Genomic DNA, 13,510 nt, shown 5'->3' with positions numbered 1-13,510 from the left:
GGAGAGAGGGCAGTGCAGGGAGAGTGAGGAAGAGAGTTTTTTATAAAGATAGCCACCCCACCACCAGGACGAGGATCAGGTCTATCGTACCGGAGGAGGGAGTAACCAGGAAGAGATATTAAGGAATCAGAGACATCTTGAAGGAGGAAAGTTTCTGTTAAGCAGATCAAGTCTGGATTTTCAGAAGCAACCTGAATGGAGAGATCAATCAGGTTTGAGCGAAGGCCCCGGATGTTTGAGGTCCATACCGTTAGTGAGGAGAGATGGGGAGCATCGGGTGCAGGACAGGGGAGGGGAGGGGTAGGGTCAGATGAAGGGTGAGAGGGGGATGTAGGAAGAGCAGTTGATAGTGTGTCAGAGATTACAGAGGAGTTACAAGAAAGGGAAGGATGAGGAGGACGAAAGGTTTGATGGTGATGGAATGAGGCACAGTGAGAGTTTGTTTGAGGGGGGGCAGAGGAAAGTAGAAGGTTGGGGGAGGTGGGGGTATGACATAGGAGGGAGAGGAAGTGGGGAGGAGGCAGCTTTGAGAAGGAGGTGGGAGGAGGGAGAATTTGGGAGGGATGGTTGGGGGGGAGATTTGAAGGGGAGGGGCAAGGTGGGAGTTTAGAAAGTGGATGATTAATGAAAGATGCACATATATAACAAATTGGGTTTGTTGTGATTTTCAAGTTAGCGATTCGTTTAAGAACGATGGAGGAGGGATGGAATGAATGAGAATTTAGAGCATGGAGTGATTTGCAATCATAAGAGATTGAATATTTTTTTGAAATGGAATGAGATGAAGAGGAAATTGAAAGGAGCCTTTTAAATAAGAAGAAAAACAGCGTGTTGTAATAAACCACTGAATAAAACAATGAAGGGGATAGTTGAAACATATTTAAACAGAACTGTGAAGAACAATCGTATATTCACAAAAATACCAATGGGGAGAGGAAGCCTAGCGCGACGACCACGAGTCACTTGAACAGGGCAAAAGGTGGAAGGCAAGGGGAAAATGGGGGCGGGGCGAGACAGCGCACGTGGGCAGAGGCAAAAGCACACGAGGAGAAAGGGAAATAAAAGTTTTTTTGGTTGTTTTTTTTTTTTTTTTTTTTTTTTTGGGGGGGGGGGGGGTGTGGGGGTTACAACGTTAGACAAATAGTAGATGTTTGGTGAAGCTTGGTGGAGAAGGGGAAATCAAAAAAGCGAGCAAAACAGCGAAGGAATGAACAACCTTCGACGGGGGAAGCCTGAGGCTGCAAGGCCTTGCTCGCGACGCGGCAAACAAGCGATTAATATATGAAAGATAAACACCAAGAAACTTCCAAGGGGGACACTATAAGTTCACACACCGAACGATAAATACAGTTTCGACAAAATACAATTGTGAACAGACTTAACTTATTGATCAGAGTAGTGATGGCAATGTATGAGAGAGAGCGCACAGCTGTAAGGACGAAGTACGGGAACAGTGGTGAGTTTGAGGTGAAAGTGGGAGTGCATCAGGGGTCGGTACTAAGTCCACTACTATTTGTAGCTGTGAAGGAGGTGCTGGCTCGGAATGTAAAGGAGGGTTTAACGTGGGAGTTGTTGTATGCAGATGATCTGGTGTTGATTGCGGAAAGTATGGATGGACTGGAGAAGATGAATAAGTGGAAGGAATGTATGGAGACAAAAGGTCTGAAGGTGAACATTGGAAAAAGGAAGGTGATGGCAAGTGGTAAAGCATGTGGTGAGGTGGAAAGAACTGGGAAGTGGCCCTGTGCTGTGTGCAGGAAGGGTGTCGGAGTGAACTCCATTCACTGTACAATGTGCGCTGAGCCTTTTAAATAAGAAGAAAAACAGCGTGTTGTAATAAACCACTGAATAAAACAATGAAGGGGATAGTTGAAACATATTTAAACAGAACTGTGAAGAACAGAACAATCGTATATTCACAAAAATACCAATGGGGAGAGGAAGCCTAGCGCGACGACCACGAGTCACTTGAACAGGGCAAAAGGTGGAAGGCAAGGGGAAAATGGGGGCGGGGCGAGACAGCGCACGTGGGCAGAGGCAAAAGCACACGAGGAGAAAGGGAAATAAAAGTTTTTTTGGTTGTTTTTTTTTGTTTTTGTTTTTTGGGGGGGGGGGGGGGTGGGGGTTACAACGTTAGACAAATAGTAGATGTTTGGTGAAGCTTGGTGGAGAAGGGGAAATCAAAAAAGCGAGCAAAACAGCGAAGGAATGAACAACCTTCGACGGGGGAAGCCTGAGGCTGCAAGGCCTTGCTCGCGACGCGGCAAACAAGCGATTAATATATGAAAGATAAACACCAAGAAACTTCCAAGGGGGACACTATAAGTTCACACACCGAACGATAAATACAGTTTCGACAAAATACAATTGTGAACAAACTTAACTTATTGATCAGAGTAGTGATGGCAATGTATGAGAGAGAGCGCACAGCTGTAAGGACGAAGTACGGGAACAGTGGTGAGTTTGAGGTGAAAGTGGGAGTGCATCAGGGGTCGGTACTAAGTCCACTACTATTTGTAGCTGTGAAGGAGGTGCTGGCTCAGAATGTAAAGGAGGGTTTAACGTGGGAGTTGTTGTATGCAGATGATCTGGTGTTGATTGCGGAAAGTATGGATGGACTGGAGAAGATGAATAAGTGGAAGGAATGTATGGAGACAAAAGGTCTGAAGGTGAACATTGGAAAAAGGAAGGTGATGGCAAGTGGTAAAGCATGTGGTGAGGTGGAAAGAACTGGGAAGTGGCCCTGTGCTGTGTGCAGGAAGGGTGTCGGAGTGAACTCCATTCACTGTACAATGTGCGCTGAGTGGGTTCATCAAAAATGTAGTGGCTTGAGTGGGTCATTAACCAGTGTGGCAGCTACATTCAAGTGTAAGGTGTGCACAGAGGGAGCTGCAGATGGAGGAAATGTTGAGTTGGATCTTGGAGATGGCGTGACGCTGGAAGGTGTGAAAACATTTTGCTACCTCGGAGACATACTGAATGAAGAAGGTGGATCAGACTCGGCAACGGTTGCTAGAGTGAGATGTGCATGGAAGAAGTTTCGGGAACTGAGTGGCGTGCTGATGAGGGGAGTGTCATTGAAGCTGAAGGGAAAGGTGTATGCTGCATGTGTGAGAAGTGTTGTGATTTATGGGAGCGAGACGTGGGCAATGAACGTAGAGCAGCAACGAAGGCTGGAAAGGGTGGAAATGCGAATGGTTCGGTGGATGTGCGGAGTATCGTTGAGAGAGAGGAAGACAAATGATGAATTGCGAAAGATGATGGGAATAGAGCCTGTGATGGATGCTGTGAAGAGAAACAGGTTGAGATGGTTTGGTCATGTGTTGAGGAAGGATGAAAGTGACTGGTTGAGAAGAGTGATGGAAATGAATGTAGAAGGAAGTAGAGGATGGGGAAGACCGAGAAAGACCTGGCTAAAGGTGGTGGAAGAAGAAATGCGTGCAAGGGGATTAATTAACAAGGGGAGATGCAGAAAATAGGGCAAAATGGAGAAGATTGTCATGGGGTCCACAAGGCTAACCCCCACTCTTGCAGGGAAAATGGCCTTAAAATGCCTGTTGTTGTTGTTGTTTTCAATGTATGTCTTTCTCTTTTATTGATCCCTTTATCAAATATTCCATTCTATCTTCTGGATTATTTTGGCCTGTCTCGCTAACCTCCCTCTGTCATGCCGCTTGTATATTTTCCACCCAGCTTTGTGTTGATAGATACTCCTGGACAAATAGAAGTATTCACCTGGTCTGCATCTGGGTCCATAATCACAGAGACTTTGGTGAGTCGTTATTTTAAGATTTACATTTTCTGCTTTGAGAGTTCATCCATTTGCCTTGTTACTTGTACAAAGACTCTCTCTCTCCATTTCAGGCATCGGTCTTTCCAACCGTGGTTGTCTTTGTTCTCGACACAGCCCGTTGTACAAGTCCGATCACCTTTACATCAAATATGCTGTCTGCTTGCAGGTTGTATGGGGATTTTATAATACGTGGATGTAAATCTCAGTCACCAGAGCACATGCTGATGGATGGCTGATGCAATGCTACCTGTAGGAATTTGGAATGTGTTCATGGTGCCGATGATAGCTCGCTTACTCTTCACGAAGGACACCGTGCCGGCAGACAGGCCGCCCAATTTAAAAGAAGGATCAAATGACCATTTAATTTATTTGAAGTATAATTTTGGATTGTGACAAAGAAGTTACTCAATTTTAATAGGCATTTGCAACAACAACTCTGCCACACCATTTACCAGTTGACGTATTTAGTGAATCTGAGTGGAAGTGCCATTTACACGCAAACTGATTACATGAGAGCCACAAGTGGTCGACAGTTGTACAATGTCATTGACTGCATGAAGATATTGTGATAGGATACAAGTGCGGACAATGGAGGGAGATGTTGTGGGATTGTTGCGGCATGCAGGATGGCATCGTCTCGGCACAAAGGGCCGATGTAGGGAAGAACGACAATAGCTGGTATTATCCTGTCGTACCGTGACGTTTTCATCACATTTATTCTGTTCAGCCTTAGCATTGATCAAGTAAATGAGAATAAAGGTTTTGATTGCCTCAAACCACAGTGTACTCTTTTGCCATTTTGATTCGCAGGAAGGATGTGTGTACGGGATAATACGTGTCGTTAAAAGAATATGTTGCATTTAATTGTGTGGTGTAAATGTAAGCCTAAAATATGTGATATGTGTTATTTTAGCCTAAAATATGTGGTATTTTAACCTAAAATATGTTATATGTGGTATTTTAACCTAAAATATGTTATATGTGGTATTTTAACCTAAAATATGTGGTATTTTAACCTAAAATATGTTATATGTGGTATTTTAACCTAAAATATGTGATATGTGATATGTGGTATTTTAACCTAAAATATGTGACATGTGGTATATTAACCTAAAATATGTGATATGTGGTATATTAACCTAAAATATGTGGAACCTTGAACCTCTTTTACGAGTTGTACTCCTAAAATGCCTTTATATTGTTACGGAACCCGCCGTCGGCCTATGGTTCCCCTTTGAGGGGGGATTAGTCCCCTCGTTTGTTACTGACCGACGTGGTCCCTGAAGCTGCACCGCGACCTCCGGAAAGGCCGGTGCACAGCCCCGTTCGTGACCGCGGATAAGATGTTAATTTGCCGAGCGGATGGCAGCCGCGGCCCGAACCGTTAACAAAGACTAGACCCGATTCTCAAACGTTGGCCAAATCGTGCCACAGGTATTCAATGGGGAAAAGACAACAACGACGGATGTAGAGGAAAGAAAGGCAAAGGGTAAGAAATACAAATATGATTTATTTACTATTCACACAATTGAAAGCAACTAAGGAGGAGGAAGAATAATAAAATAAAAACAGAAGAAGAAGAAACACAGTGCAACGCGAGCTTACCTACAGTCTTAATTAATACCCCAGGACAAGACACACAAAACGGACGACAATCAAACTCACACGAATGGGGAAATGAAGGCAGGAACGATTGGCTGGAAGGAGGGGAAGGTCCAAGTGGTCCACAGAGCTGGGTCCGGTCCGTGTAAACGGCAAGGCTCGAGGTGAACGGCCGCCGACCCTCCTCAATCTGGCCCACACGGCGGCGGCGCCTCGCAGCAGCGGGTCGAAACTGCCGTCAAAGCTCAACTCAACCGCGGTGGACTCAGCTGCGGTAAACTCAACTGTGGTGGACTCAACTGTCGTGGACTCAACTGTGGTGGACTCAGCTGTAGTGGACTCAGCTGCGGTGGACTCAACTCATCTGCTTAACTCCCTGCTTGACGCATGTGCCCCCGTTTTATATCGCGCCTCCACCTCTTTCCGCGAGCTCTCTGGGCACGCCTAACGGGTCGCTACTGCAGTGCCGGTTGGCTCGCACGGCCTCTTTTGGCTCCGCCCTTGATGACGAGGGGCGGCCAACGCCCTGGATTCGGCGGCTCCTCCCCCCTCTTCTCCGAGCCCACCTCGAGGCTAATGGAGTCGCGGTGAAAACCGCCCAGCAGCTGCGGCGAAAACCCAAGCCCGAAGAAACAGCGGACTGCAGCAAACCGCGCAGAGGAATTTGTAATGCGGCTGACAAAAGGGGATTCCCATGAAGGTTCTGGGGAAATTGAAAGGGGATACTACCTATTTGAATTCGGTGCAATGGAGTATTAATTAATGGAAGACAAAGCCTTAACCTAATACACAGAATAAGGAAATAACTACCAACAAGCAGGAAATCTATGATTGGCTAACGTGATTGTATATGACCTAACTAAGGGACGCCCTTTGACCTTTATAGTATACACAACTGGAGGAAGGAGGGTGATATTTTTACAACAATAAAAAACACAATTCTCATTTCCACAACAATATTAATTTTACTATCTATGTTGATGCTGTGCTGTGTCTGTATGCCTTTTGCCTGTTTAATTGTTTTGTTGCCACATTTCTCCCTGTAGCATTTTATACAAAACCAAGTTACCCTTCATTCTTGCCATGAACAAGGTAAGGTTTTTTTTTTTTTTGTTTTTTTTTGTATATAAGATCGAGGCTCGTGAAAGAGCGAACATTAATCGCACAGAAAGACAAACCGACACATAAAACATATAACATGGGGAGCAGTAGACAAGATGGGGAGAGAGGGGGAAGGACACAAACACAACATTTGAGAGCAGGGACTGAGAGACATCGAGAGATCTGAGAGAGGGAGAGGGCTTTGGGGGGGGTGGGTAGGAATGGGAAGGGGGAGGGGGGTGGGAGAGGTATAAAACATATGGACACTGCCAGGACTTCCAGGAAAGAAGTTGGAATTTCAAACAAGGTGGATCTGGGGTGAATTAGCGGGGGTAGAAAAGATCAAGGTTTTGGATGAGGGAAGATAAGAGATGGTGGTGAACAGCTGTTTTAAAGACCTGGAGGGAGGAGTGGGATTGAAGGGAGTGTGGGAGTTTGTTCCAGAGACGGGAGAAAAGAGGAATGAAAGAGTGAAGGTGAGCAGAGAGCCGAGATTTCGGCAGTTTAACCATCAGAGGGTTGCTGGCAGATCTTGTGTGACCTGTAGGAATATTTGGGGGACAAAGCACAGAGAGAGCTGGGGGAGCAAGGCCGGAGAGGAGTCGGTAGAAGACAGAAAGACCACCTACCTGCCTGCGGTGAGAGAGTGAAAGGCCCTCGGAGATAGCTTCATCGCGGGAGATTCCAAATGATGGTGATGATGCAAATTCCGTTTTTGCTGCAGAAATTTGCATGAATCCTAATATTAATTTCATTTTGGACGGACTCGGTGGTGTGATGGTTACAGCGTCCACTCTGAGTCTGGGAGGTCGGTGGTTCATGGTTCAAGCCCCGGCTGAGTTGTACGAAATATTTTGTTTTAATGGTGCGTGCTGCCTTGACATTCGGCATTTAAAAAGGATAAGAGCACGGACAATCGCCATAGGTTGGCATCCATGGGGAGGAGGCAATTCCTCCTTGGGAAATGCCCCACTGAGTGTGGTGAGAAAGACGCTATGTTGTGATGTCGTTGGTACCCACAGTGCCCGGAGAAACCCTCAAGCTCTGTCTGTGTTTGTCTCTTCCAACAGTAGCGTATGTGTGCGCATGTATATGCATGCATGCGTGCGATCCACTCCGAACCTTAGATCTGCATGTGTGTGCACATGTGGAATTTCCGCATGTGTGTGCACATGTGGAATTTCCACATGTGTGTACACGCGTGTGATCCACTCTGAACCTTAGATCCTGTAAAGAAAAAAAAAAAAAAAACGTTGCCCACAACAATGTGCCCCCAATTGCACTGCTATTTAAAGTGTACACATTACAAAGTGTATGCTTATTACTATTCCTTCACTTTTTTTTTAACACATCCATGTGTGTGCATTCAAATCAGACAGATGTAGTGTCGCACGATTTTGCCATCGAGTGGATGACCGATTTTGAGTCCTTGGGGGATGTTCTATCAGCTCCAGGAGATGCAGGAGCGAGCTATGCCTCGAGCTTAGCTCGCTCTATGAGCCTCACCTTGTCGGCCTTCTACGAGCACCTTAAGGTGAGGTGGTTAATTATATCAGTCAGGTTATGTCCCATGAGAAGTAAGGAGCTGCTGAAGCAGATTAATGGCAACAAATGCATTTGAGTGGTTTCCTCTCTGTGCCCAAAAGGTGGTCGGAGTGTCAGCGACGATAGGAAGCGGCATGCCTGAACTCTTCACTGCACTAGAGGAGGCACGAGAAGAGTATGAGAGGTACCAAGCACATACTCTTCTCAAATGGTCCCTAGTTTTTCTGCCATCACATTGTTATCCTTCACTTTCTGTCTGTGCCAACGTCTTGTTCCCTTGTGCAGAGAATACAGACCAGAGTATGAACGTTTGCAAAAATTAAAGGTACATAGCCAACATTATTTTTCGAATGCGCAGGATGTGCATCAGTATTAACAGTGAGGCAGATTGTGCATGCTTTCTATCTTGGGGATTCTTGTTATGGCAGGAAAGAACAGAGGAAAATGAAAAAGAACGACAACTGGCTAGACTGCACAAAGACCTGGGAGAATGTGAGCTTGCTTTACCATTTAACCCCTCATAAGTTACCATTCATCCTAGCCTATTGTCACAGGTGTCTGATGCTACTAGCCTATTGTCTTGCTTTCCCCTCCTTAATTGAGAACCCACCCCTCACATAAAACTATGATCCCGCACACATAGCACAAAGTGGGGGGAAGCAATTGGATCACTCTGTCTGTGTGTCTGTCAGTCTATGATCAAGGAACTACTTTATCAATGGAATTTTATATTTTGAACACTGTAGAACACGAATCGGCTGAGATTTAGCAGTACTTTGGGTACAAATTTGGTAACATTGTACGGCGTCTCAGCCCACGCGCGCATGAACACAGTGGGCTAAAGCAGTTGCTTTCGTCTGTCTGTCTGGCAGTCACAAGTAATTGCAAATCATGCCAAACAGGAAAATTGCTGTGTTTAGAAATGTCATAAAGCATACAAATAACAGGCACAAGTAACTAATTTAACGCGAGCCTGGTATTGGCTTAACGTTTAGGGTGCTGGCTTGGGATCCTCGGATCCTGAGTTTGAATCCCGTTGAACGCCAGGGGAATTGACTGAGCCTGTCATCCTTCCGAGGTCAGCAAATTGAGTACCAGCTTGCTGGTAATTGGGGCACTGCATCAGCGGCACAAACGTGCTTCCAGAAAGATGATGCAACCAGCAGCCACAGGTTACATACGAAACAACGAATTATCTCCGCCACCAAAGGTGGATGGAGGTTATGTTTTCACCCCTGTCTGTCCGTCTGTTTGTCCGTTTGTGAACAAGATATCTCTAAAAGTTGTGGACGGATTCGGACGAAATTTTGCAGAGATGTAGCTTATGTGATAAGGACAAAATGTTTAGATTTTGGTGAACATCCGGATTCGGATACGGCTACTAGAATTTTTATAGCGATTCTTCACCATTGGGAGATAGGGCCAAAAACGATACATATAAGGATATCACAAAAAGTTATGAACGGATTTGGACGATACTTGGTGGACCAGTTGGGTGTGTGACATGGACGATTCGATTTTGGTGAAGATTTGAATATGCATTCGGATATGAGAATTATTTAATTTTTCAAGTGATTCTTCACCATTGAGAGATCGGGCCAAAAACGATACATAGCAGGATATCTCAAAAAGTTATGGACGGATTTGGACGAAACCTGGTGGACAGGTTGTGTGTGTGACGAAGAATCGATTCAATTTTGGTGAAGATCCGGATACTAGATTTAAAAATTGATTCTCATCATTGAGAGAGAAGGCTAAAAATGATATAAAGCAAGATATCTCAAAAAGTTGTGGACGGCTAGTAGAATTTTTAAAGTGATTCTTTACCATTCAGTGATATTGCCAACCAGGTGAAGGTATGCTCTCTACTGCGTGCCGTTCGAGTTTAACATGTTAGATCATGTGGTGTTGAAGACCGTGTATCACAAATGCATAAACAGCAGTAAACTTTCAATTCAATGTTTTGTTTTTGTTTGTTTTCTATATGCTTTAAAACTTGATTTCTTTCAATTGAATTATATATTTTGAACACCAAAACGCAAATTGCCTTGTTCGTTCTATTACTTCAAAAAACCTTCACTTTAACAGTAATTTAGCAAAATCAATTTGCCGCTTGCGATCTTCGGAGCGGGTTGGGGGGAGCGAGGGGGGGGGGGGGGGACTGTCGAGATCCAGACAAAATGGCGGTGCTCAGTGATGCAACACCTGTGAACTTTGTCCAAAACAATGTTTGTTTCGCGCATCTTTTTCTCAAAGATCGTTCCAAAATCGTTCGTTTCACAAAGAATTTCGACTTCCGCTTCCGGTCTTGCCGGCGAGGTTTCGTTTATTCGCAGCTCTCCACGCTCTCCATCGAAATCGAAGTTAAGTAATTGTTCCCATTTGTATTTTCGTTATAACTGTATTTATTTTATGGTGTGTGTATGTATATTGTGTCCCGAGGAAGATTTTCGGTCCAAATCTTTCATACCTGTATAGAAAATAGTGTTAATTCGTGTCGTGTCTTTTGAGGCCTTGTACAGTGTACAACCTTGAGGCTTTGTTTTTCTCTCAGCGGTCCGTCGTTTGTGCTCCAATAACTTTCGTTCTCTGCTTTTCCCAGTCTTTTCACCCCACAGCCTACTTCCTTGTGGAAATCTCAACTCAAAAAAAACAAAAAAAAACATTTCCTTCTCTGTTCTTATTCTTTGTTCTCATTCGTTTATTCGTTCTTATTCGTTCGTTCGTTCTTCGACCACGTGTTTCTCCCCCATTTCCCCAGATAGTTTTCACTGTTATTAACCTTACAATGTTTACACTTTCCCCTCAAGTTCTGTATTCCGTCGTATATTATAACACCTTTTTCTTCTTCTTCTTTAAAAGGCTGCTTTCGACTTGCTCACCAAATCTATTCATCCCCAAAAAAGATTCCATCTCTTATAGTGCCTTTTTTCTACATTCCCTAAACTCTCCTGCACTCCATCCTCCATCCAGCGTCCTTAAACGTATTTTTGACTCGAAGGTCACAAGAAACTCATTTTGCAATAAATGTTCGTTTCCCATTAATCGTACACTTTCTAAAATCCAATCTCACCCCTCCCCTCCAAATCTTCCCCATAACCCCTCCCCTCCAAATCTTCCCCATCACCCCTCCCCTCCAAATCTGCCCCATCACCCATCCCTTTCAAATCTTCCCCCTTTCCCCTCCCCTCCTAATCCTCCCCATCAGCAATCCCTTTCAAATCTTCCCCCCTTCCCCCTCCCTCCTAAACTACCCCCTCACCCCTCCCCTCCAAGACTCCCCCTCGCCCCTCCCCTCCTCCCTCACCCCTCCCCTCCAAATCTCCCCCATATCCCATCCCTTTCAAATCCCTCCCCTTGTCCCTTCCCTCCTAAACTCCCCCCTCGCCCCTCCCCTTCAAATCTCCCCACCCTAATTTCTTCTCAATTTTCCCCCTCCTCAAAGCATCCTCCCCACTTCTTCCCCCTTCCAACTCTCACCTCCATCTCCCCCAACCTTCTGCCTCGCTCTTCCCCCTCCTCAAATAACACCTCATTGTGCGTCACCCAATCACCATCAAACCTTTTGTCCGCCCCATCCTTCCCTTTCTCCGAGCTATTCTGAAATCTCTGACACACCTTCAACAGCTCTCCCTACCTCTTCCACCTCTTCCACCTCTTCCACATCTTACCCTACCCCTCCTCCCCCCTGTTCTGTATCCGATGCTCCCCCTTCCTCTTCATTAACGGTATGGACCTCAAACATCCGGGGCCTTAGTTCAAACTTAACTGATCTCTCCATACAGGTTGCTTCTGTCAAACCAGACGTGATCTGCTTAACAGAAACTTTCCTCCTTCATGATGTCTCTGATTCCTTAGTATCTCTCCCGGGTTACTCCCTCCTCCGGTATGATAGACCTGAGCCTCGTCCTGGAGGTGGGGTTGCTATCTTTATCAAAAACTCTCTTCCTCGCCCTGCACTGCACTCTCTCCACCTCACCCCCAGGAATACCTCTGGCTACGGCTTCCCCTTCGCTCCCACCTCTTGTTCATATGTGTGTTGTACCGTCCACCAAACAGTGATGACTCCATCTACATCTCGCTGTCTGATAATATGGAGCAACTTCTATCTACTCATCCCAACTCTCTCTTCCTCATATGTGGTGATTTCAATTGTCACCATGCCAGTTGGCTGGGTGTGGGTACCTCTTTCACCAGCCATGGCTCCTCAGCAAAGGACATCTGCGACTCACTGGGACTGACACAATCTGTCAATTTCCTGACCTGGATCTCAGTCAACGGAGCATCTTCTCTTCTGGACTTGGTTATGACTAACTTCCCTTAAAATGTCTGCTGCTCTTCTTCTGCTCCAATCGGATCATCTGATCATGTGCTTGTTAAAGTGGACATCTCTCTGACCATTCTCAGGGAGCCTGCTCAGCGTCGACGAGTCTGGCATTTCACTCAGGCCAACTGGCACGGTCTTCAAGCAGCCATCAATCATCTGGACTGGTCTCCCATCTCTACCACCTCTGACATCAACTCATCCTGGGAATTCTTCCAAAGTAAATTGCTCTCTCTCATGCACAGATTTATCCCATCTCGTCTTCAGTTGTCATACCCTTCCTCCCGTCCATGGTACACGGAATCTTGTGGTGAGGCTGTTGCCCAGAAACAACTTGCCTTCGTCTCCTGGAAAGCAAAACCAACGGAAGGAAATCTCATTTCCTTTCACAAAGCCCGAAACAAGTGTGTGTCCACCCTCAGGAGAGCCAGGAAACAATATATCTCCGTTCTCAAGACCGAACTCTCTTATCTGTCTCCCTCTTCCAAATTCTGGTGGCGTCTGGTCAAATCTGTTTCTGGTGTTTGTTCGCCCTCCATCCCCTCCCTTACCTCAAACAGCTACACAGCGGACTCCGCACGTGAAAAACCTGAATGCCTCAACTCTGTGTTTGCCTCTAAATCTTGTGTCCCAAACCCATCCCTCTCTGTACCCACCATACCCAGTCGTACCCAGCTGCTCCTGGACTCCGTGTCCTTTCCTCCTGACAAGGTGGAAAAGTTTCTGTCAACCCTCGACTCTGATTCTGCAACTGGACCTGACGGCATCAGCCCACGGGTCCTAAAATCCTGTTCTTCCGCTCTTTCAATCCCTCTCTCTGTTCTCTTCACCATCTCTTTTGCTCAAGGTCAACAGCCATCTGCTTGGAAATCAGCCAACATCACCGCTTTGCACAAAAAAGGTGCAAAAACAGATCCTAGCAACTACAGACCAATCAGCCTTCTCCCATTTATCAGCAAAGTCGTGGAATCCATCATTGCTTCGGATATGAAATCTTTCCTCTTCTCCAATGGCTTGATCTCTGATCATCAATTTGGTTTCAGACCAGGTCACTCCACTCTGGACATGCTGCTTCTGCTGTCTCAACAATGGATGGAGGTCCTCAATGCCAAACAGGAAATTAGAGCTGTCTCCCTCGACATATC

The 13,510-nt window shown here is 45.7% G+C and overlaps 1 protein-coding gene across 1 annotated transcript in view; it reads left to right on the top strand.

Moving 5' to 3' along the window:
- The window catches only part of GPN1 (GPN-loop GTPase 1), a 36,526-nt gene that overhangs the window by 16,398 nt on the left and 6,618 nt on the right, over positions 1-13,510 (top strand). The window contains exons 6-12 of the mRNA XM_068097895.2: positions 3,694-3,772; positions 3,865-3,959; positions 6,442-6,487; positions 7,872-8,030; positions 8,143-8,225; positions 8,327-8,366; positions 8,470-8,533. Coding sequence (XP_067953996.2) covers positions 3,694-3,772; positions 3,865-3,959; positions 6,442-6,487; positions 7,872-8,030; positions 8,143-8,225; positions 8,327-8,366; positions 8,470-8,533 — 566 coding nt within the window. The remainder of the gene's footprint in view (positions 1-3,693; positions 3,773-3,864; positions 3,960-6,441; positions 6,488-7,871; positions 8,031-8,142; positions 8,226-8,326; positions 8,367-8,469; positions 8,534-13,510) is intronic.

Source organism: Myxine glutinosa, chromosome 1 (genome assembly GCF_964187855.1).
Source record: "Myxine glutinosa chromosome 1, kmMyxGlut1.1, whole genome shotgun sequence".
NCBI classification, from domain to species: domain Eukaryota; kingdom Metazoa; phylum Chordata; class Myxini; order Myxiniformes; family Myxinidae; genus Myxine; species Myxine glutinosa.
Note: the sequence above shows the minus strand (reverse complement) of the source record. Positions and strands in the feature narration are given on the sequence as shown.